This window comes from Cylas formicarius, unplaced genomic scaffold, assembly GCF_029955315.1.
Source record: "Cylas formicarius isolate icCylForm1 unplaced genomic scaffold, icCylForm1.1 PGA_scaffold_6__28_contigs__length_40554024, whole genome shotgun sequence".
Lineage (NCBI taxonomy): Eukaryota > Metazoa > Arthropoda > Insecta > Coleoptera > Brentidae > Cylas > Cylas formicarius.
The window spans coordinates 14250838-14272755 of NW_026844347.1; the positions used below are offsets into that span (position 1 = coordinate 14250838).

General features: G+C 32.7%; 3 protein-coding genes across 6 annotated transcripts in view; 1 reads left to right on the plus strand and 2 right to left on the minus strand.

Moving 5' to 3' along the window:
* Positions 1-432: 432 nt before the first annotated feature.
* On the minus strand, positions 433-3462 carry LOC132703311 (uncharacterized). The gene is made up of 5 exons (XM_060672481.1): positions 3234-3462; positions 2724-3179; positions 2521-2672; positions 2292-2471; positions 433-984 (listed from the first exon to the last, which is right to left on the minus strand). The coding sequence occupies exons 1-5, from the start codon at positions 3319-3321 to the stop codon at positions 844-846; spliced, it is 1017 nt and encodes a 338-aa protein (XP_060528464.1). The 5' UTR covers positions 3322-3462; the 3' UTR covers positions 433-843.
* Positions 3463-5190: 1728 nt separating this feature from the next.
* On the plus strand, positions 5191-6459 carry LOC132703378 (BTB/POZ domain-containing adapter for CUL3-mediated RhoA degradation protein 3). Its single transcript, XM_060672599.1, has one exon. The coding sequence runs from the start codon at positions 5492-5494 to the stop codon at positions 6377-6379; it is 888 nt and encodes a 295-aa protein (XP_060528582.1). The 5' UTR covers positions 5191-5491; the 3' UTR covers positions 6380-6459.
* A 6365-nt stretch (positions 6460-12824) lies between these two features.
* Positions 12825-21918, minus strand: part of LOC132703044 (piwi-like protein Ago3) — a 30456-nt gene continuing 21362 nt past the window's right edge. For 3 of the 4 annotated variants that reach the window (XM_060672079.1, XM_060672078.1, XM_060672077.1), the window contains 3 exons: positions 18822-19102; positions 18602-18727; positions 12825-13268 (listed from right to left, as the gene is read on the minus strand). In XM_060672079.1, coding sequence (XP_060528062.1) covers positions 13069-13268; positions 18602-18727; positions 18822-19102 — 607 coding nt within the window. In that variant the 3' untranslated portion in view covers positions 12825-13068. The remainder of the gene's footprint in view (positions 13269-18601; positions 18728-18821; positions 19103-21918) is intronic. The other variant, XM_060672081.1, reaches the window with a different exon arrangement.

The window sequence follows — 21918 nt, forward strand, 5'->3', positions numbered from 1 at the left end:
AATTTATTGACAGGCTTGTCTTCTTCTCCAACAAAGTTAACTCGATTTCTGGGTCTTGTTTTATAAATTTTATTTTTTATCACTCGTCAAAAAGAAAAACCGAATGGTATAATATCATGGGACCTCAGATGCCATGGTTTCGTGAATGGATGCACCATGCAGCTGGAAATAGCTATCCTATCACACAAGGAAATGAAAATTTTCTGTAGCATCGAAAGAGTTCCACCATTGAAACAGTTAACTAAACAACCAGTACGCAATTTATTTATTTATTTATTATTTAGTCTCGAAAAATTCCACAGCAGACATTGATTTTATGGGATATTGATCTTACATCTCCAGTTTTAAAACGATACTACTCTATTGGTTTTAATTTAAAATTTTTGTTTCTAATTTATTGTTTATTTACTGTAGAACTAGGGCTTATTTTGAATGTAGAATGTGTTATGGTGTGCCCCACTAATAAAGCGTTGTATTTTAAATTATTTATTATTAAAATATGTTACAAAATTATATAATATAATATATATTTACAAGTGTCTTACGCTAACAATACGAAATTTCATGACCAACACAATATTCATTTTGGCACAATACCAACTTAAATTATTTAGATTCAAACAAATTAAGCTCGGTGAGATGTAAATTATATACTTTTTTTAATGTTAACATTTTTGTTTTCACCCCACCACACAAAAAACTTCCCATGACGCTACATTAATTACAATCCAAAATCCCAAAAATCTTATTTTAAAAGGCAAGTTTGAGTCAGAAATAAAACTTGTTATTTAAATACAATAATTTAAACAGCGTTTACCAATAAAATAATACCTGCTTTTAATGTTAACCAGGGCCATCAGGAAAAAGGCTATCATAAGAAGGAGGCAAATCCTTTTCTTCTTCAGCGGGCGGTGCGTTCGGCTGCGGATCAGTGGATCTTGCCAAACGAGCTCCCGTTTGTTCGCTAAGTTCCATTACCCGAGACTGTTCAAATTATTCGGTTTTTATATATGCCGTCAACAAAACTTTCGCGACTTATACTTTTTAAAAAGTTATCGGACATTACTTTATGCTTTAAAATGGAACACCCTGTATATTTATAGACTATAAATTTCGATTTTTTTAGCTTCTAAAAATTATTTAATAATATACACTTTTTCTCAGAGCCTAGATAGGAGAGGGTTTAATAAACAAGATTGCTTCTCTTATTATATTCTTGAATATTGCACAGAATATGCTGAAGACCCTGTACAATATGTGAAAACGCTAAATATAAAAGTTTCAGCTGTCTATACGGCCTATATTGCCATGTAAAAGAATCTGGCTTAAAAGTTAATGGAGCCCAACGTTCTGCGCCTTCATGTACAATTTTTTTTAGATTGCATAAACAATTTTCGAGAAAACGCCATCTTTACTTTTTTTAATACCCCCCAGCCGCCTCAATTTCAATAGGCTGCGTCAACGGAGCAAGCTTCATTTGTATGCCAAATTTCAACTCGATAGCTTCAAATTTCGGACACTTATCGTGTTTCATAGCAATGTCCAAAAAGACTTGAAAAGCGAAAAAAAAAAGATGGACACCGGGTTCCGATCGTGCAGAAAAAAAAATTGTTCGACCCTGATCATGTCTGTACCAATGGGGGTCCCATAGGACCTACCGTAGTCAAAATATAAATTTCGTTGCCAAGCGCGTATGCTTTCGAAAAATTTTATTTCAATTAAAGTCCAACCAAACAACAAGACAAACAAGGTATATACATGCAATTTTACCTATTCTAAAATAAAATAAAAATAATTTTAATATATTTAAAATATTTTGTTTAAAACTTCTGCCTTCAGAGCTTAACAGAAACTGAAAAAGCCGACAAGATGACTGGCGAAACGTCAGCAAGTTTGATACAACAACAACCGACGCAGGAGGAATACAGAAGTTTCATAAATAATATAAAATTCAAATAAACATAAAAAAATAAATATATTAGTTCAATCATAATTTCATAGAAAATTAAAAATAAACTTGCTAAATCACTTATCTAAAAGTGTTTTTGATTTTAATCAAATAAAGTTTCTTTTCCTAAAGGAGGCACAATTTGCAAAGTTCAGTCAACTTTTTACCTACTTCTCCTGCATTGAAGAATTTATTACAAAATTTTCATGTACATAATAAATCAAGTGTATCTTTTCATGAAAAGGGCTGTAAAGGTAAGTTTTCAATTATTCCAGATAGGATTTAAAGTTTACTTTTTGCTGTACAGAATAGCATAGAATAATTGCAGAAAATAAATACTTACATTCCGATTACTTGTAGTTTCACAAGGGTGAGCAAAATCCTCGGCCCAACAAAGTAATTTATGCTTCTTAAAAACCCAAAGACACAATATAAAGAATGTGAACAGGACGAAAATTGATGAAATTGATCCAATTATAACTTTACTTTCAGCGGACCATCTTGGTTCCACAGGTTCTTTCAACTAAAATGATACTATTTTGTTAAATCCCAAAACCAATAAGTTACTTTACTTCTGTAGAGCAACTCAATTCGTCTGTGCATCCGTAAAATGGACAATTAACAACACCATCACTGAAATATTCCTTGTTAATGCATACTTTGTCAAACTTTTCAATGCATGGCTTAAGGTTACTGGTGCGACGGTCCTCCTTATCAGAACAGTCTAAATACCAACTTATGTTTAGACTCAATATAGTAAAATATTAAAATTTACCTGCATAAGATGTGAAAACTATTTCAAACCCAGTGTGTTCTTCATAGGACAGTGGAATTTTGGAAATATGGATAACTGTGTTTAATTCCCCATCAGAATTCATATATGAACCGCGTAGAATTGGTAAATGACTAGTAGCATTTTCAGTAGTACCCATTGCTACATCTGCAGAAATAATATCACAATATCGATAAGGCAACATTACTTCCCTGCTACTGAATTCAACATAATCTATACATTCTCCAGTTGTAGAATTTCTTCTCAAATTCAAATGCTGAATCACTGCTAAAATACCTCCTCCTCTGTAAGAGGATTGCACTTCAAAATTGCAGTGATTATTTGCAGTCCATGTTATAGAATGTTTGTTTATAGATCTGCCTTCTTTGACAATAAGGCCATCAGTGCGAATTTTTCTTTTTGTTATGGGCGAACACAATTTGGGATCTTCTATATTAACTTAAATGAAACATATATTACGGTTTTTGAATGAAATTAATCGCAGTACCTTACGTATTTTGTAATCAGGTCTGCTTTGTTCGCTTACAACTATAAATAAACTAATTATTAAAATTAAAGTTATTACAGCTGACGAAAACATTGTCGCAAATCATGTTCTAATTATTCACGTCTACTTTTCGTAAAACCTCCACACACAATCATCTTCCCACATTGTTCATACAACAACAATTTATGGAATTACACATATTATAATAAGCTATTTCTAGGGAGGTTAGGTGCATAATGTGTCATTATATTCAGAGACGATAGAAAGGTTATTACAATTATTTAAACTAAAGCACGGTAAGCCAAGTTTATCGTATATCATCCTTGAATTTGTCTTTCCATTTTAACGTGACGCACAGTGTTACCTAAACTCTTCTGATAGGTGGACCACGTATACCCTGTACGAAAGTATCTTACTTATTTTAGTTTATATATATATATATATATATATATATATATATATATATATATATATATATATATGATATCCCGGAATATAGTGTCATCACATTTTTCCATCCGTGAATCAATACGTGAATATATATATATATATATATATATATATATATATATATATATATATATATATATATATATATATATATATATATATATATATATATATATATATATATATATATATATATATATATATATATATATATATATATATATATATATATATATATATATATATATATATATATATATATATATATATATATATATATATATATATATATATATATATATATATATATATATATATATATATATATATATATATATGTATATATATATATATATATATATATATATATATATATATATATATATATATATATATATATATATATATATATATTCACGTATTGATTCACGGATGGAAAAATGTGATGACACTATATTCCGGGATATCATCCTTTCGCTTGTTGAACTCCGACTGGAATCCTGCATCCGACTGCAATCCTGCATCCGACTGCAATCCTGCATCCGACTGCAATCCTGCATCAGACTGGAATCCTGTACGCTTGTTGAACTCCGACTGGAATCCTGCAGACGTTTCGCCAAAATCTCACTTGGCATCTTCAATGCTCGCGCTCCGAAAACACTTCGAACTCTGTAACAGTGATTCCAGTCGGAGTTCAACAAGCGAACGGATGATATCCCGGAAAAAAAATATATATATATATATATATATATATATATATATATATATATATATATATATATATATATATATATATATATATATATATATATATATATATATATATATATATATATATATATATATATATATATATATGATGACACTATATTCCGGGATATCATCCGTTCGCTCGTTGAACTCCGACTGGAATCCTGCAAATCCTGCATCCGACTGGAATCCTGCAGACGTTTCGCCAAAATCTCACTTGGCATCTTCAATGCTCGCGCTCCGAAAACACTTCGAACACTGAGCGCGAGCATTGAAGATGCCAAGTGAGATTTTGGCGAAACGTCTGCAGGATTCCAGTCGGATGCAGGATTTGCAGGATTCCAGTCGGATGCAGGATTCCAGTCGGAGTTCAACGAGCGAACGGATGATATCCCGGAATATAGTGTCATCATATTTTTCCATCCGTGAATCAATACGTGAGAATATATATATATATATATATATATATATATATATATATATATATATATATATATATATATATATATATATATATATATATATATATATAAATAGAAAAAATAGAAAAACAATACAAATGAAAAGAGTTAAGGAAAAAGTACACTTCTCACACGAAAGTGTTTGTGAAAAAACTGCATTTTTTTTCTAAAACCACTGAGGGGTACGTCACACCCGGTCGTCAATCTTTTTTCCTAATTTACCTTTCTTGATGAAATACAATGACGTTTCAACTAACTTTTTCGCATTCCAAGGTCTCATGTCAATTGTTCAAACGAATGACATAAGTAAGCTTGCTGTTACATCCGTCAATACGAAAGCCAACATTGGTGTGTCATGGAAACATTAGTACGTTGAGTAAATGGAAAAGATTTTTGGTTTGCGGTGTTATCATGATTATACTTCAAGAAATGTCTCTCCAATTGCGACGTGAATATTTATAGAAATTCGTAACGTAAAGAGAAACTTGTGCCTGACAGTTTTAAAAAATATAATGCATACTTTAAAAAGTAGCAATGTGGTAGTTTGGAATAATTTTTGAAAAATCGTCTTTGACGTATGTAGGGGGAAATACATTAACCAAATGTTTAATTTTGAAACTGACATAATGTCAGGGAAAACCACTATTAAAGGTAACCCCTCGCAATATGTGAAATTAAATGTCGGGGGATCTTTGCATTACACTACAATTGGCACTCTTACCAAACACGACACAATGCTCAGGGCTATGTTCAGTGGAAGAATGGAAGTGTTATCAGATTCCGATGGATGGATACTTGTTGATAGATGTGGTAAACATTTTGGAACTATCTTAAATTTTTTGAGAGATGGCACTGTTTCATTACCAGAGTCAAGCAAAGATATTGCAGAGTTATTAGCTGAAGCCAAATATTATTGCATCGCAGAACTGGCGGAATCTTGTAACAAAGCTTTGTCCAAGAAAGAAAAAGAGCATGAACCTCTGTGTGTAGTGCCTTTGATCACATCTTGCAAAGAGGAAGAATTTCTCATTAGTGCGACGACGAAACCAGCAATAAAGTTGCTAATAAACCGCCACAATAACAAATATTCCTACACATCTGCCTCAGATGATAATTTGCTTAAAAATATTGAGTTGTTTGACAAACTGTCATTGTGGTACAGTGGTAGAGTTTTGTTTTTCAAAGACGTCATAAGTACCAGTGAGATTTGCTGCTGGGTTTTCTATGGTCACAGCAAAAAGGTATCGGAGGTATGCTGTACTTCCATTGTGTATGCGACAGATAAAAAACACACCAAAGTCGAGTGTCCTGAAGCTCGAATATATGAGGAAACTTTAAACATTCTGTTGTATGAAAATAGAAATGCTCCAGATCAGGAATTGATGCAAGCAACCTCAACGCGCACAGCTGTGTCAGGGATGTCTTCTTACACTAGTGATGAAGAAGAAGAGAGGTCAGGAATTGAAAGACTGAGATCTAACAAGTCTTAAAGCGGTACCTGCATATTATAGTGTAGTGAAATATACTGTTCCTGATTTTTTTTGTTCTTAAATATACCTACTAAATTCTTTTATGCATTTCAATAGCTAATTTTAAAAACTATTAGTCAGTTATATAATTTAACGGAAGTGCTAATTAACAAAATGTTTCTGAGATTGGACATAAGGGTACTTTTTTATGAAATGAAAAGTGACATAAACAGAAATGTCAGCTATTTTGGATTTTTAAATACAGGCTGTTCTTGGAAATTTTCTATTTTTAATAATTAAAGGTTTTATTATAAATGCCCCTTGGAGTTTATAAAATTATTAAAAGTCAAAAAATACAACATTTTCAAAATCACCCTGTACCTAAAAATTCAAGATGGTTGGGACATTTTTGTTTGTGTTACCTTTCATTTAATAAAAAAGCCGCCACAATCTAGCGTCATTGATGAGGGAGACACGCCGGACAACCATCAAAAATAAGATTCACTGTACATTACTATTTCATATAATATGCAACTGATTAAAACTTTTCAAGGAAAATTAATTGCATTGAAAGAAAAAAGTGTTTGCATACTTTGTTAGGTAAACAATACAGGGTGTCCCTCTGAATAATATCCTATTCTTAAATTTCACCGTTCCTGAGATATTTAACATTTTATGTCGAAAAGAATCTGTACATTTTTGCCAATACTTAATCCTTTAAAATTTCACTCTATTAACATCCTTTGTCGAAAATGGTCTGTTCAACAAACTTAGTAATTTAGATTATTAATAATACAAGGTATTGAAAAAAAAAACAATGGAACCCCATTTTTTAAATCGATTTACGAATTCTGCATCAAATTTCACGCATAATTCATATAACTAGCATACATTATACCTATTTCTTAATTTCTTTTAGCCAAAGAATAAAAACCAAATAATTTAATTTTGAAATTGAACAGGCAAGTAGCTAGTACTAGTAAATTTCTTGAATTATTGCAATTACACTTCTGTCAGTAAAGAAAGTGAATTGAAATTTTAATTATTGGATATGAAAACAAAACGAGAATTCAGAAAGAAGTTTGTACTTTGCTTAACACAAAATATCCCGAAAGGGTGAGTAAAACAAACAAGATTGCTTTCGAAAAATCGTCTGTGAGCGGGGCAAGTTCGTCGCAAATAACTTATTTTAAAAAGAAGGCGCTTCGCGGATTCTTGTAGGGACGCAATGTTTTTCTATCACGCTCCTGCGGACCACTATGGAACTTTCGCAAAATCGATGTAATTTAATTGTGCCTACACCCTGTATAAAATGTCCTTCACCTCTCATAGAACTTCAAATTTACGGAATACCTCGGTAATATCAAAATTTTCAAATATCTTGCGTCCCTTGTATTATAGACGACACCTCAAACTCTCTCAACACAGTTTACGATACCGTTCATATCAAATTATCACATCTTTAAAAGTTTTTCATGTATCGCCAATAATTCACACACAAAAGCGGAAATTTCGGAGATCTATTAGAATTTTTTGCCCACAAACGACGTACCCTGTATATAATTCCAACAATGTTCGAAATAGCTCTGGATCTCCTTAGTTTCCTGGTATTCGAATTCAAAAAACTACTTGTTTTCTGAAACCATGCAGTACGTGGTAATTGTAAATGACGTCATCGCGTCTAGATTGAGGGCGAGAAGTGGTGATTTTCATTTGGATTTTTTTGAAATATCTCGAACAGCGTATGTAATACACGAAAACGGAAACACTGTTTGGATTAGCTATTGTTTGTAGGAATTTTGAGTTACGGTTAATAATTTACTCTCTAAAAGAATAATTTTCAGGGTCTTTTAGATTTTTGTCCATAACTAAAACACGTTGTATATAAACAAAATAATGCGTGAAACAAAAGTTATAGCGCCGGGTCTCCCACGTATTACGGATGAAACATTTTTCCGATCGGATGAATCGCTTTGGAGGAAAAGATGTTTTTCTCGATGCCAAAATAACCACAAAAAAAATTCAAAAATGAAAAAAATACTTCGCGTTATTTTATTGCCCCCAATTAAAAGAGTCTAAATGCGGCTCCAGACATCTACCTCTCTCCCAAGTCTGAAGTCGATAGCTGCAAATTTGGAGTATTTATCATGTTTTTTAATATTGCACGGAATATCGCGAACACCCTGTACAATACTTAAAAACCGCAAATACAAAAAGTTTAAGCTGTCTATATGGGCTATATCGTCATGTAAAAGAAACTGACATCTAAAACACAGATTTCAAATTATTGCCAATTTTCAATAATAAGGGGGCATTTTTCAGTTTTTTTGAATTTGCGACGCACCCTGTACATTCTTGAAAAATTGTCACGAATAAAAGTGTATAGAGTCGTATCTTTTGCTTCTTGTGGTTCAAGAATTTTGTTGGTCTCGTAAACAGTTTTTGAAAAATGATGTTTTTTGTAGACCCTTACACGCGCGATTTTTTATTTTTTTAGAATACTTCCCAACCCCCCCATTTTCATTACGGTTCGTCACGGGGCAAAGCCGCATATATGTGCCAAATATGAAGTCAATTGCTTCAAATTTCGAACACTTATCGTGTTTCATAGCAAGGTCCAAAAAAACAGTCGAAAATTGCGAAAAAAAGATGGATAACGGCGTCGGATCAGGGCCATTTCTTACAACCCGTGGAGGGTTGAAAAGGAGGCAAATTTCAATTTTGTAGCTCCAACAGTTCGAAGTTATTCAGGAAAAACCAAAAGTCGAGAACGGAGAACGGACAGAAAAAAAAAATATTTTTTTTCGATGGTGATCATTTCTGTACCAACAGCGATCCCATAGGACCTACCGTTACTGAGATATAAAATTTTTATACGAGCGCAGATACTTTCGCAAATTCGATTTCATCGATTTTCGAAATTAACAAGATTGCTTTCGAGAAATCGTCGTTGAGCGGGGAAAATTCGGAGAGTGTAGCATGGTCCAGATTTTAATTTCAAAAGGAATTCAATTCGGGGATTTTGTCCTTAAGGGACGCATTGCTTTTCTATCGTGCTCTTGCGGACCACTATGGAACTTTCGCAAAATCGATGTCATTTTATTGTGAATACACCCTGTATAAAGTGTCCTTCACATCTCTTCGAACTTCAAAGTTACGGCAAACTTCGGTAAATATTAAAATTTATACAAATAATAGCGTTGTGGAATGATATTTTTTCAAATATCTCACACGCCCTGTATAATTGACAAAACCTGAAACCTTCTCGACACAGTTTACGATACTGTTCAAATCAAATTATTCCATCTTTAGCAGTTTTTCATTTATCGCCAATAATTTACCCACAAAAATGAAATTTTTAAGGAACTTTTAGATTTTCTGTCAATAATTCACACACCCTGTATATAATTCAAACAATGTTCGAAATAGGGATGATAGCCCTGCATCTCCCACGTTTCCTGGTGTATGATTTTCAAGAAAATACTTGTTTTCCGAAACCGTGCATTACGCCGACCTCATCGCGTCTCGATTGAAGGCGAGAAACTGTGATTTTCATTTGGATTTTTTCAAATATCTCGAACAGCGTATGTGATAGATGAAAACTGATACAAACATTGTAGCTCTCGATGTGGCTTATTACACTGTTTAAACTAATTGGCCATATTTTTCACGAATTTTGATTTTCGGCTAATAATTTAATAGCGAAAAGAACGATTTTCATTTTCATTCTTTTAGATTTTTGTCCATAATTGAAAAACCCTGTATAGAATCGAAAAAATGTCTGAAATAAAAGTCATAGCCACCGATCTCCCGAATTTCCTGGTTCTACAATTTTTCTGATCGGTTGAATAGTTTTTGAGAAAATCATGTTTTTCTGGAAGCCAAAATATTCAAAGAAATTTTTTTCAAAATTTTTTAAAATATATTTGGTGATACTTGATTACGCTCAAACTCTATTGTTTAAATGTGGGTATGGACTTTTACTTCCTTGCCAAATTTAAAATCGATAGCTACATATTTGGGTCACTTATGACGTTTTGATACTCTCGAATATCCCGATCACCCAGTACAGTATGTGAAAACTTTAAATACATAAGTTTTAGCTGTCCATACGGGCTATGTAAAAAAAAACTGGCAAAAGAATCGCAGCCTTCTTATGGTCAATTATCATTACTAAGGGAGGCCAATTTTCAGTTTTTTGCAAATTACCGCCGCACCCTGTACATTTTTCAAAAATCATCAAGAATAAAACTTTTTGATCCGGATCTTGCGCGTCGTTTGGTTAAAGAATTTTTTTGATCGTATGTACCGTCTTGGAGAAATGATTTTTTTCTCGATACCCTGCAAGTGCGGTTTTTAATTTTTAAAAAATACTTCTCGACCCCCCAGCCCCCCCAGTTTCAATAGGCTTCGTTACGGAGCTAAACTCCTATATATGTGTCAAATTTCAAGTGAATGGCTTCAAATTTCGGACACTTATCGTGTTTCATAGCAAAGTCCAAAAAACAGATGCAAAAAAAAAAAAAAGATGGACGCCTTGATTTGATCAGACCCATTTTTTACTGATTTGTGTACCTCGTGTACGGCTTAAAAGGAGACAAATTTGAAGCACGTGCTGTAAACCGTTCAAAAGATATAGCCAATTAATGCCAGGTCTACAGAAAAAACAAGTTTTTTTTTTCGACGCTGATCATTTCTGTACCAATGGCGAATAGTTCCAAAGAAAACACTTAAAAACTAAAAGCAAAAGTGCAAAACAAAAAAATAACTCTTTAATTAAGTTTCATTTTATTGATTCCTTCGATCCATTCCGTAACTATTGGCCAGTATTCTCTAGCATTTCACGACTAACTCTTTGAAAAACTTCTCTTATCCTTTGTTTCATGTCCTCCTTTGTTGTGGGGACAGTTTTATACACCTCGCCTTGAACATATACGCACAAAAAAGGGTCCATCTTGTTTGTTAGATCGGGAGATCTAGGTGGCCATCCAATCGGACCATCTCTTCCTATCCACTGTTGAGAAAAGAAATTATTTTAGTAATTTGTAACTTGATGGTCATGGCGTGTCCGAGCTTCATGAAGAATCCACATTATCTGCCTCAATTCGCTTGGAATATTTCTTAACATATTTTGCCACCTCTGTATTTTCAACAAATTGAGGCCCTGCAATGGTATTTCCTATTACACCAACACAGTCATTTAAAGACCATTTTTCCTAAGTGTGCGTCGTCATAAAATGGGGTCTATTCTTTTCATTGATTTCTTGATGAATAGTCACAGAAATCTTAGAAATGATTAAGTCTTGGGACCTTTGTCGTAGTATCTACTAATGCAATAGTATACGGGGTGTTCCATTGAAACAAAAAGTTTTCCATATATTTACGAATCACCTCATCTGAGAATAATTTTAAATTGTTTTTTTTAGTTTTATCCATAACTGTTGTACTTAACGTTTATTCCAAAACAAACAATAAATGAGATAAACTATTTTGACACACTACTTGGATACCCTGTATAGTGTGTGAGTGAGGCGGAGTTAAAGGACGGACATGAACATTGTCTCGCATGACTGATATTGGTGAACGATCTAAGTCGCGATTAAGATTGTTTGGTTGTTTATAGATTTCTATATTTTTTCGGATTTTTCTTTGGTGGATTTAATGATTCCGTGCAAGAATTTTAGTTTTATCAAATAAAATTTGATGTGCTGATGAGTTTATTTGCAGTATCCTTAAGGATCTTTCATGTTCATTGACTCTAGTTGATATTTTTTGTCATGTCCCTCCAGTGAAATGCAGTGCGGAACTGACGAATCAAAGATGTGGAGAGACTTTTGGACAAGTGTTAAATTTGGTTTTGACGTTATATTTCTTAAGCAATTTTGAAATATGGTCAGGGATATTTTGAATTTAAATACCTCTATGATAAGTTGCTATCGGACTCATTTACTTTGGGAATTTATGGTGAAGTGTATTTTGTTGAGATCTAAATAAGTTAACAAGATGATTGGCGAAACGTCAGCAAATTCGATTTATCAACATCTGACGCAGGAGAAATCCAGAAGATTTGTAAATATTTGTAAAAATGTTCAATTTTTACTTAATTTCTTTTTTTTTTCAAGATCCTGTATAAAAAACACTATCAAAATTTGTAATTTGGTCTGCAAACGCTATTTTTAACATAAATAGGTCTAGAACTTTACCGGTAATCCAAAAAATCCATTACATTTCATTTAAAATAAGAAAGTTGAGATCCAGTTGCAGTATTTCTATCTTGAAAATATTTTATCCGAATCGTCCCCACCAAATTTTCAAATTTTCTACTTATTGAGTTCCGGTAACGGATCGACGAAGTTCCTGATGTGGTGGGTGTGGAAAATTTGATTTGATCACACCAATAAATTTATTTGATTTGAAATAAAACTGCGGTTAGTATAAAAAATATGTATTAAATTTACATCAGGAATTCATGTTACAAAATCAAACATTATAACTACAAGAAAGAAACATATTGATACAACACAAAAAATATTGCGTTCAAACATTTTTTCCCATTATTGAATACAAAATTAATGAACAATTTTAACAAACTAATAGAGATGAGAAAATGTATTCTAACCCGAACTAAAGAATACACAATGATAATTGCGAAGGCTAACACAAATTTTAAGTCCTCAAAATTAGGTCAGGTACTTTCTAGCCTAACGGTTTTACAAAAACCATAACTTGTCCGCTAGCTCAGCGCTAGGTTTCGTCTTTACATGCTGACCCACCATGGCGGCTAATTTGTGCGCGTACTGACATGGGGCGGGCACCCTTATGGTCCCTGGCCAGTTGTAATACAAGTGGCACAGCTTGTAGCACAACCTTTGTACGTAGTCGGGTTTCAGTTTGCACGTATCGTGAAGTACTACAAAAAAGATCAGTTAGATTGAGTGGGGATATTTGGAGGTGACATTTCTTGAAAATATGTATGAGAACAAAAAAAAAAAGAAAAATGTTTATTCTTGAAACGGGAGAATAGAACTGAACAAAGTTCAAAAAATTCTCAACCTGATATAGAGAGTGTTCAAGATAAGGAAGTCTATCATGGAGATAATGGAAACCATAACGATGGTTAAATTTAAAAAAGTTGCAAAATTAAAAGCTTAATAAAGTACTATTGTTAAAACTAAAAAATTCCCAACACTTCCGAAGATACGCCAAAAAAACTTGAAATTTTGCCGATTTCGTTTTTATTTTTTTTTCTGGTGTTATTTAAAGAGACATAACAAAAATAAGTGTATCCAAGTAAAGTGTATCCATCGCTTACAATAAAATGTATTATTAAATCTATTTTTATAACTAAAAATTTGTTTTGAAAAAAAAAGTATATTATGTTTTTATTCAGTATTTTGTGCAATTTTATGATTTAATGTTGGTTGCTCTAGTAAGTTTTGTCATTAAAAAATGTCTAAACTCTACCCACTCAAATTTTTCAAAGAAAATTCCACAGGTTACTGTAATACTTTTTATAAAACTTCCGGATCCCTCCTGCGTCGGTTTTTGTTGATTCGAACTAGCTAACGTTTCGCCAATCATCCTGTTGGCTTCTTCAGAGCTGAACTGAAATTAGCTCGCATTTTACTCTGTACCTGCTTTTATACTGTGTGAGGGGGCGGAGCTAAATGATGTCATTCGAGACGGTGCTTATGCTCCTCAATTAGCTACGCGCTGCTCAAACAATATATTTTATCAAACATTTGATAAAGACAAAATATCTAATTTCGTGAAAATCTGAACTTTTAGTTCCTACTTATTTTGATAAATGGATTTTCATCAAGTAAAAGCCACCTCAGTTCAAGTATAAGTTTGTAGAGCTCAAAAAGGGGCTACGAGAAAGTGACCTTTAATTTTTTTTTAAATTTTTAAATACCACCCTCAAAAAATAAAAATGATATCGTTAAATTTTTGCAACTTTTTTCTAATTTCCTATTCGTATTTCTTAATGTTTCCAATATCCCCATGATAGATAGATATTCTTATCTTAAACACACTATATATTGTTCTAGGATTTTTGATAGTCAACTGACCAAAAAAACCTGTATGATTTTAGCCTCAAATTTAGTGGCATACACATAAGTTTATGTATTTATTTGCACTTTCAGACACACACACCCATTCGGGATAAACTCGCAACAGTCTGTCTCTCTCTTTTAAAAATAAACAGAATTAACAATTAATACATAATCTGACATCAACAAAAGAAAGAAACAATGCAAAGGTGCGTAAAAAAAATACAAATACTTTAAACTTAAAAAGGGTATTAAACACAGGATCCGCAAAACCACTGCTAAAGCCAATATTATAAATAAAGAAGACGAAAAAAATAGAAAAAGCATTTAAAAAGAAAAATAAAAGTGGAAACTAAAATAAGTGTCAATTTTGTATATTTTCAAGATTCCTGATTAACAACCGCAATCATGGTTTTATTATCCATAACACAGGTCTACAGTGTTTGCTTATTTGTATATTTTTGGGGATCCTTTTTCCTAAAAACGATATATTTTTGCTCTATTACGTCATTTTTTTTATAACGCTCTGTACCATAAAAAATGTGATTTTATTAATATACATATCTATGACATGAAAATGTTTTTTCTATGTTAGGCATGATTTTTAAATGAATTGATTTTTCAAAACTGGATAATATTAGATTTCTCTGCAAAGCAACAGAGTTGGGACAGAAGCGTTGCAACCTGCTTATGCGCAGTTGTTGGTTGTATTGGTAGTCGTGCTACTGTGTTCGAAGCTGTTGTCTAAAAATTGGCAACTAAGACAAGTCCTGAGCTCCTCATAGTGTTTGTTTCGTTTGCGTTGAAGCACTAAGAAACCGTTTGCGTTGAAGCACTAAGAAACTGGCAAAAAGGTAAGAAATGTTTAAGCTTTTTTTGTTCCAATGGTATGGCGAGAGCCTAGGAATCACAGTGATGATTGTTATTAGAAGAAACAAATTGAGTATCCCAATCTTGACTGTGCTATTCGACGAGTTCCCCATGGACCAGATGTACCGATACCTACTGCCCCAAAAGAACTAGAAAACGCAATATCGTCAGAATCCGAGAAATTTTATTCCGACCTGGATGACTCAGATTTCACACCAGATTTCAGAGAGCCCGAAGTGATTAACCAGAGCGAATTAAAAGATTTAATTAGAGATTTGCACCTTCCAAAGGATGCATCCGAATTGTTAGCGTCCAGACTTCGTGACAAGCATTTACTTGCACCTGGCGTCACAACTAGTTTTTACCGGGATGGCGAAAAAGATTATTGTCAATATTTTACTCAGGAAGGATCGCTAGTGTATTGCAACAATATTCCTGACTTGAGTTTCATAATTAGGAAATGTGCCCTATATAAATGAAGAATGGCGCCTGTTTATACACTCAAGCGTATTTCAAAAACGCTTCGGTTCCCGTTGCACATTCGGTACATTTGTGGTGAACTTAAAGTGCTGTGCATGCTCATAAGACAACACGCGATTATAAAAAATGTCCATGCTTTATTTGTAAGTCGTTTAGTCACGCAAGAGACCCACAATGGACTCAAATAGAATGGCCCTCTAGAACAAGCCTTACACCTGGTAGCAAAATAGATAGCATAGTTGATCCCAAAAAAGTTTTATTGCCTCCTCTACATATCAAACTTCCTTGATTAAGCAGTTTGTTGAAGTCCTAGACAAAAATTGACATATCTGATGCCAAGATAAAAGAAGGTATTTATTGGGCCGCAGATAAGAACATTATGCAAATACAAGGATCTTCAAAACGCAATGACCAATGTCAAGAAAAACGTCTGGGCTTCATTTAAAGAAGTAATTGATAAGTTTCTTGGGAACTCTAAGGACGAAAACTACGAAAGTATTGTTCAAAATAGGTTACAACGCTTTCATCGTCTAAGTTGTAATATGAGTTTGAAAGAACATTTCCTGTTTTCACATTTGCACTAAGAACAGATACCAAGGTAGATGGAGCATAAGGATGATGGCGGACTACTGATGGATGTTAAAACGGGATGAATATGCCCTTAAAAACACACGTATGAATGTCCGGAAAAAGATTTCACTCAAAAAAGTTTGAGTAAAGTTTTTTCTTTTCACTTTTTTTAACTAGGATTCCACATTTTAGAGAATAAAAAAATAATTTTTTTTTGATTAATCGATTTTTTCTCTTTAATATTTACAAAACAACTAACGCGATACAAATAAATGAATAAAATTTTTGAAATCAGCCTACCAAAATTATATAAAATCAGTTTTCAAAATAAAACCATCTGTCAAAAAGGTTAATTTTGTAGACCTGTGTAATTAATAATGTAATAAATAGGCTACTCACACTAAATTAACACATTACACACACGTACATTCATTTAGGACTACATATTTTGTAATTAAAACAGAGTATGAATGTAAATTCATTCAATATTCATTAATGTTTGTTTAATTATCTCAATGTAATACCATTAAACCATTATCTTTTCTTTTTTTTTAATATTTTATAAATTACTATATTGAAAATATTGAATTTTTAGGCAACCTTCGTATCTCAACTATTATTATATTTGTATTGTATATATTATTGTATTATATTATTTTTGAAAGACAATTTAATATGCTGTAATATGAATTTAAATCGATTAAAATTTATTTCTGCCTTTTAGGTTAGCATAGCAAAATAACTTCACGAGTCAAATTAACTAACTGAAGTAAGTTGGGGACCAATTGCAGTTGTTTTGGGGGTCGGATTATATTCCTTCAGTCTTCTTCTCACTGTCCACTAATAGTCACTCTTCGAACTTCATAGAGCTGTTGTTGCACTTGAACCGCATTAAGGTAACAATTTAATATTGTTGTTGACACAATAAAGCGGTCATCACGAGCAGTTATAATTCGCCTTCTGCCTGTTCCACAGCGCCTAGCAAAGGATTCAGTCTTCTCATACTGTTGGCATACCCTTCACACTTTTGCACGTGTCATATCCAGTTGTCGAGCAACAGCTCGCTGGCGAAGTTCACTTTCGATTAAAGCGATAACTCGAGCGGTTTTTTGCGGTGTAGTATGCATCAAGCTAACGCTATTAAACACTATCCACATGGTTAAAAACGAATAATGTGCAAATTTCAGTTTCAAAGGCGATTAATTTAACTCTATAACAAGTTTGTTACTATCACTATAACTACTGCATGGACACGCTTCATTTCTTTAACCGTAACCCCACAAATAAGAGATCAGCACTCTTGACAAATTTAAACTCGGACTAAAGCATATTTAATTGTCTTCCAAATACCAAGTTTATTTTTTGGGTCAGATGAATAGAAAAAATGACTTCTATGCACGCAAGTTTAGTAAGTTTATTCTTTTGGTATCTTCATTTGATTCACTTCGATCTTTTAATATTATAATGGCAGCTTTTGAAAGTAAGCTATGAAAATTTGTTCAGAAGCGTTCTAAAACATACAGCACATAGAGACCTAGAAATCCTTGGGGAAGTTATTCCAGAAGTGCTGCAAAATATTCCACTGGCCCAATATAATTGTTTTTAACTAACTAAATATGGTCCCTCTGGGCTCCTAAATTATTTACCTTCCCTCAAAGATGGATAGCGACCAATGGACCTATTGACCTCCGCGATGTCTCTGTTTTTTTTTATAACGGGCTATATACAAAATGAAGTATATAAAACACTATCTGACAGCGTAACAGTCGCGTAACATTCCAATTTTGTATTACAGAAAATGAAGATTATTTTTTTTATAATAATGTAGTTTTTTAGTGTTTTGATATATTGCTACTTTATGATATAAAGTTGTTGTTGAAAACTTAGTGTTATTATAAAAATTTAAAAGGCATCTAATTCCTCGTTAGCAATATCTAACTTTCAATTTATTGTTATTATTATTCATGGCCGTCTAGTAAACATAAATTGTCATTAATTTGCTTGTTTAAGAAAAAGTGCATATGATTAAATGTTGTTGAAAAGGTAAAAAAAAAAATTTTGTATTCTTTAAATGTAGTTTGAAAAAAAATAGTTTATACATTTTCGTAGGTTGAGATACGTTGAAAATGCAATATTAATTTATTTTGTAATAGAATTATAATTTTTCTAAGCTTGAAGGACAAAAAACATTTGAAAGAAAATACTCAATTTCTAAGGCTGTGCGTTAATATTTGATGCGCACTTTAATAACATTATGATATACACTCACCTATATAGTGGGTTGGGTTAACTGTTCCTTGCCTAACACTCTGTGGCACCATGAAGAAGTCGTACAGATATTTTCTCGTCACGGTGTGATCTAGAATCGTGCCTGGTGGTGGATTTTCCGGTTCGCCTGCAATGTGTAAAAAACGAAAAAAAAAAAGAGTAGACAGGATAAATGGCGAATGCATGACGCTAAAACATAATTAGTGGCTTCGACCGCTTACCGTTTCTGTCGAAACTGAACATCCTGGTGTTGATACGCTTCTGCACCACCACGAAACAAATGGTCGTCGACAGCCCAAATTCTTTAATTACATTTTCGAACTGCTCCACCTCGTATCTACGACAGTAATCTAGCTGTCCGTCGCCCACTCCGTCTCTAATGATTATTACTTTCGCGGGAAAATTTCCCGTGCTGTCTTTGTACTGCTCCAGAGACTTGGTGAAGGCCACCTTGAAAAAATCGCCCAGCTCTTTGCTTTGGAATAAGGCTGTCGAGTACCACCTGCAATACGCATTTAAACGAAAAAATAATGGTTTGCTTTCGGTAGCAATTTTAGTTCAAATATTGAATATTGAATTCAAGTGCAGAGGGGTATCTTCAACCAATTTAACATCGCTTTGAGAAATCCAGAATAATTACAAGAATTCCTTACAGTTGGTGTTATTATCTTGAGTAGAATTTTTCAAGGAGACTCCCTTTCAGCATTATGGTTTTGTCTGTGTTTAGATCCTCTATCACGCGGCCTAAATCGGATATGAAACTACCATTAGAGCAAATCGACATTCAAAAACTATAAGGCATCTAACTTAAAACTCCCGTGGAGCACAGATATCGGTATGTCATTTGGTATGAAGAAACGCGATACTGTATCAGTTAAAATGGAAAGCTCAAAGAAGTAGAAACTATAATAATAATAATAATAACAAAACTTTCAGGGATTTTTGACCTAAAGGAACACTTACATGCCTCTAAAAAACCAGCCAATGGAGCCTATGAACTACCGACCAACAACTTGTTGCTATCTACAAACTGTTTATATCAATCATTAGCAACAAGACATATGAACATTGCGTTACTAACAACATGCTAGAGCAGGAACAAAAGGGTTGTGTTGGAGGATTCATGGGTACGAAGCATAAATTAACAATAGATGCGATATAAGAGAAATGTAAGCATGTGTTACATAGATTACGCTAAGGCGTTTGATTGGGTTGCTCATGAATGTTTGATCAACTTTACAAAGTGTGTCCAACACTAATAAATACGCTTAAACATGTCATGGGAGGATGGAGGACTAACATTTTTGTCAACAACAACAGAGCAAGAAAAGTCAGCACCTCCAGAGGTTTGTTTCAGGGAGACTCCTTGTCTCCACTATAGTTTACCTATTATTAACCTAAACCAAAACCTAAAAATTGTTCTTACAATCTCCAATCAGTTCTAAAGAAATTTAATTCTTTGACATTTATCAATCTGATACACCTTGTGTCAAATACAACAATCCACTATACGATCTAGAAACCCATAGGAGATACGAAAAAAAGTTTCTTGGGCTCTCCTGAAGATTTAAAATGTTATAATTTTGTTGATACAGGGTGTCCCAAAAGTGTCCCCTCCGACATCAATTTTGTTATTTTAAACGGAACACAATATAGACATTTTTGGAATCCTTGGTTAAAATAAAGGTCACCTTCTTAAGAAATTCCTATTCGAATTTTGCATAGTTTAGGCAGAAATCGAGATTATGTGTTTTTTTTAATATTTTGATTGCCCCATATAAAATTGTGTTGTCACGCTACTGATCCAGGTATTCTCACGACAATTTAACCACAGACTAAGGAGATGATGATGCAATACTCAATCAGTTTGAAAGATGCGCCTCAGCTTATACAAGGTGCTCCAAATAAGTGGTGCCGCTTTGGCAAATTCAATTAACAAAATCTCAAGATTTTGAAATGAAACACCCTATACTTTTATTCAGATATCAATCCAAAGATAAAAAATAATGTAGATTTGTAGTTTATCTTATATCTAAATTTTTCCTACCTTTTGAGATATTCGAGATTTAAGGTAACACCCGTATAAATTCTTGTTAAATTTAAAGCTGCCCACATTAGGTCACTTGTTGGCAAGGTATTTTTTAAATAGCAAACATCTTACCTCTTTGAAAGATATAATACTCCAGATATATGAATACAACCTATTGCTCACAATACAGATTTAATAAAACTTCAGAATTCATATTTAAGGAAACATTTAATAGTTAACTATCTAGCTTGATTGAAAATACCAAACAACAAAAACACATAATTAAAGTTTATAGGCTAACTAATCAAGTTAACAAAATCGAATAAATAAATCCATAAAAAAAAACGTTAAATAAAAAGTGTTCGTTAATTCGGTCCATAAAGTTTAGTTAAAAATGTTCCTCTTAAAATGCTCGTTTCATCTGGCACCAAAACATCAAATAAATATCAAAATATTTAAAAATGTAGTTGGCTATGACATCCCAATCTTTTTTTTCTGACGTATTAAGGTATAAACAAACTTTGACATTTCTGTTTGTTTTTATTGTTTCTTATATTTCTATTTAAAAAGTTCATAGTTGTCAAGTTTTTTGTTAGTATATATTTTATTTATATTTTAAATAAATTCTAGTTTTTTGGTTAACCTATAAAATTTAATTATTTATTATTATTAATTATTTATTAAGAAAGATAATTAAATACTAAATGTTTCTTTAAATGTCAATTCTGAAGTTTTATTAAATTTGTTAAAATGTATGATTTTTCTCAAAATCTCCACGTATTAATGGACAACCTAGCAATAGGTTTTATTCGTATATCTGCAGTATTAGATCTTTACAAGAAGTAGTATCATGTCCTTACTATTTAAAAAATATATAATATTGCCAACAAGTGACCTAATGTGGGCAGCTTTAAAATCAATAAGAATTTATACGGGTGTTATCTTAAAACTCGAATTCCCCCCCCCACCCCCCAAAAAATTACAAACTTACCTTGTTTTTTGTCCTAGAAATGATATCTGAATAAAAATATAGGATGTTCCATTTGAAAATCCTGAGATTTTGTTAATTAAATTCGCTAAAACGGCATCACCTATATGAGACACCCTGTTTAACCTGAGGCGCATCTGGCAAACTGAACAATATGGTTAATATGACAGCATGCAGAGAATTATTATTATTATTTCTTACTTAAGTAATTGTCTGTTTTATTAAAATACTACGAATACTACTACGAAATACTACTACTACTACTACTAAGTACGAATACGAAGTATGTAAACTCTGTGTA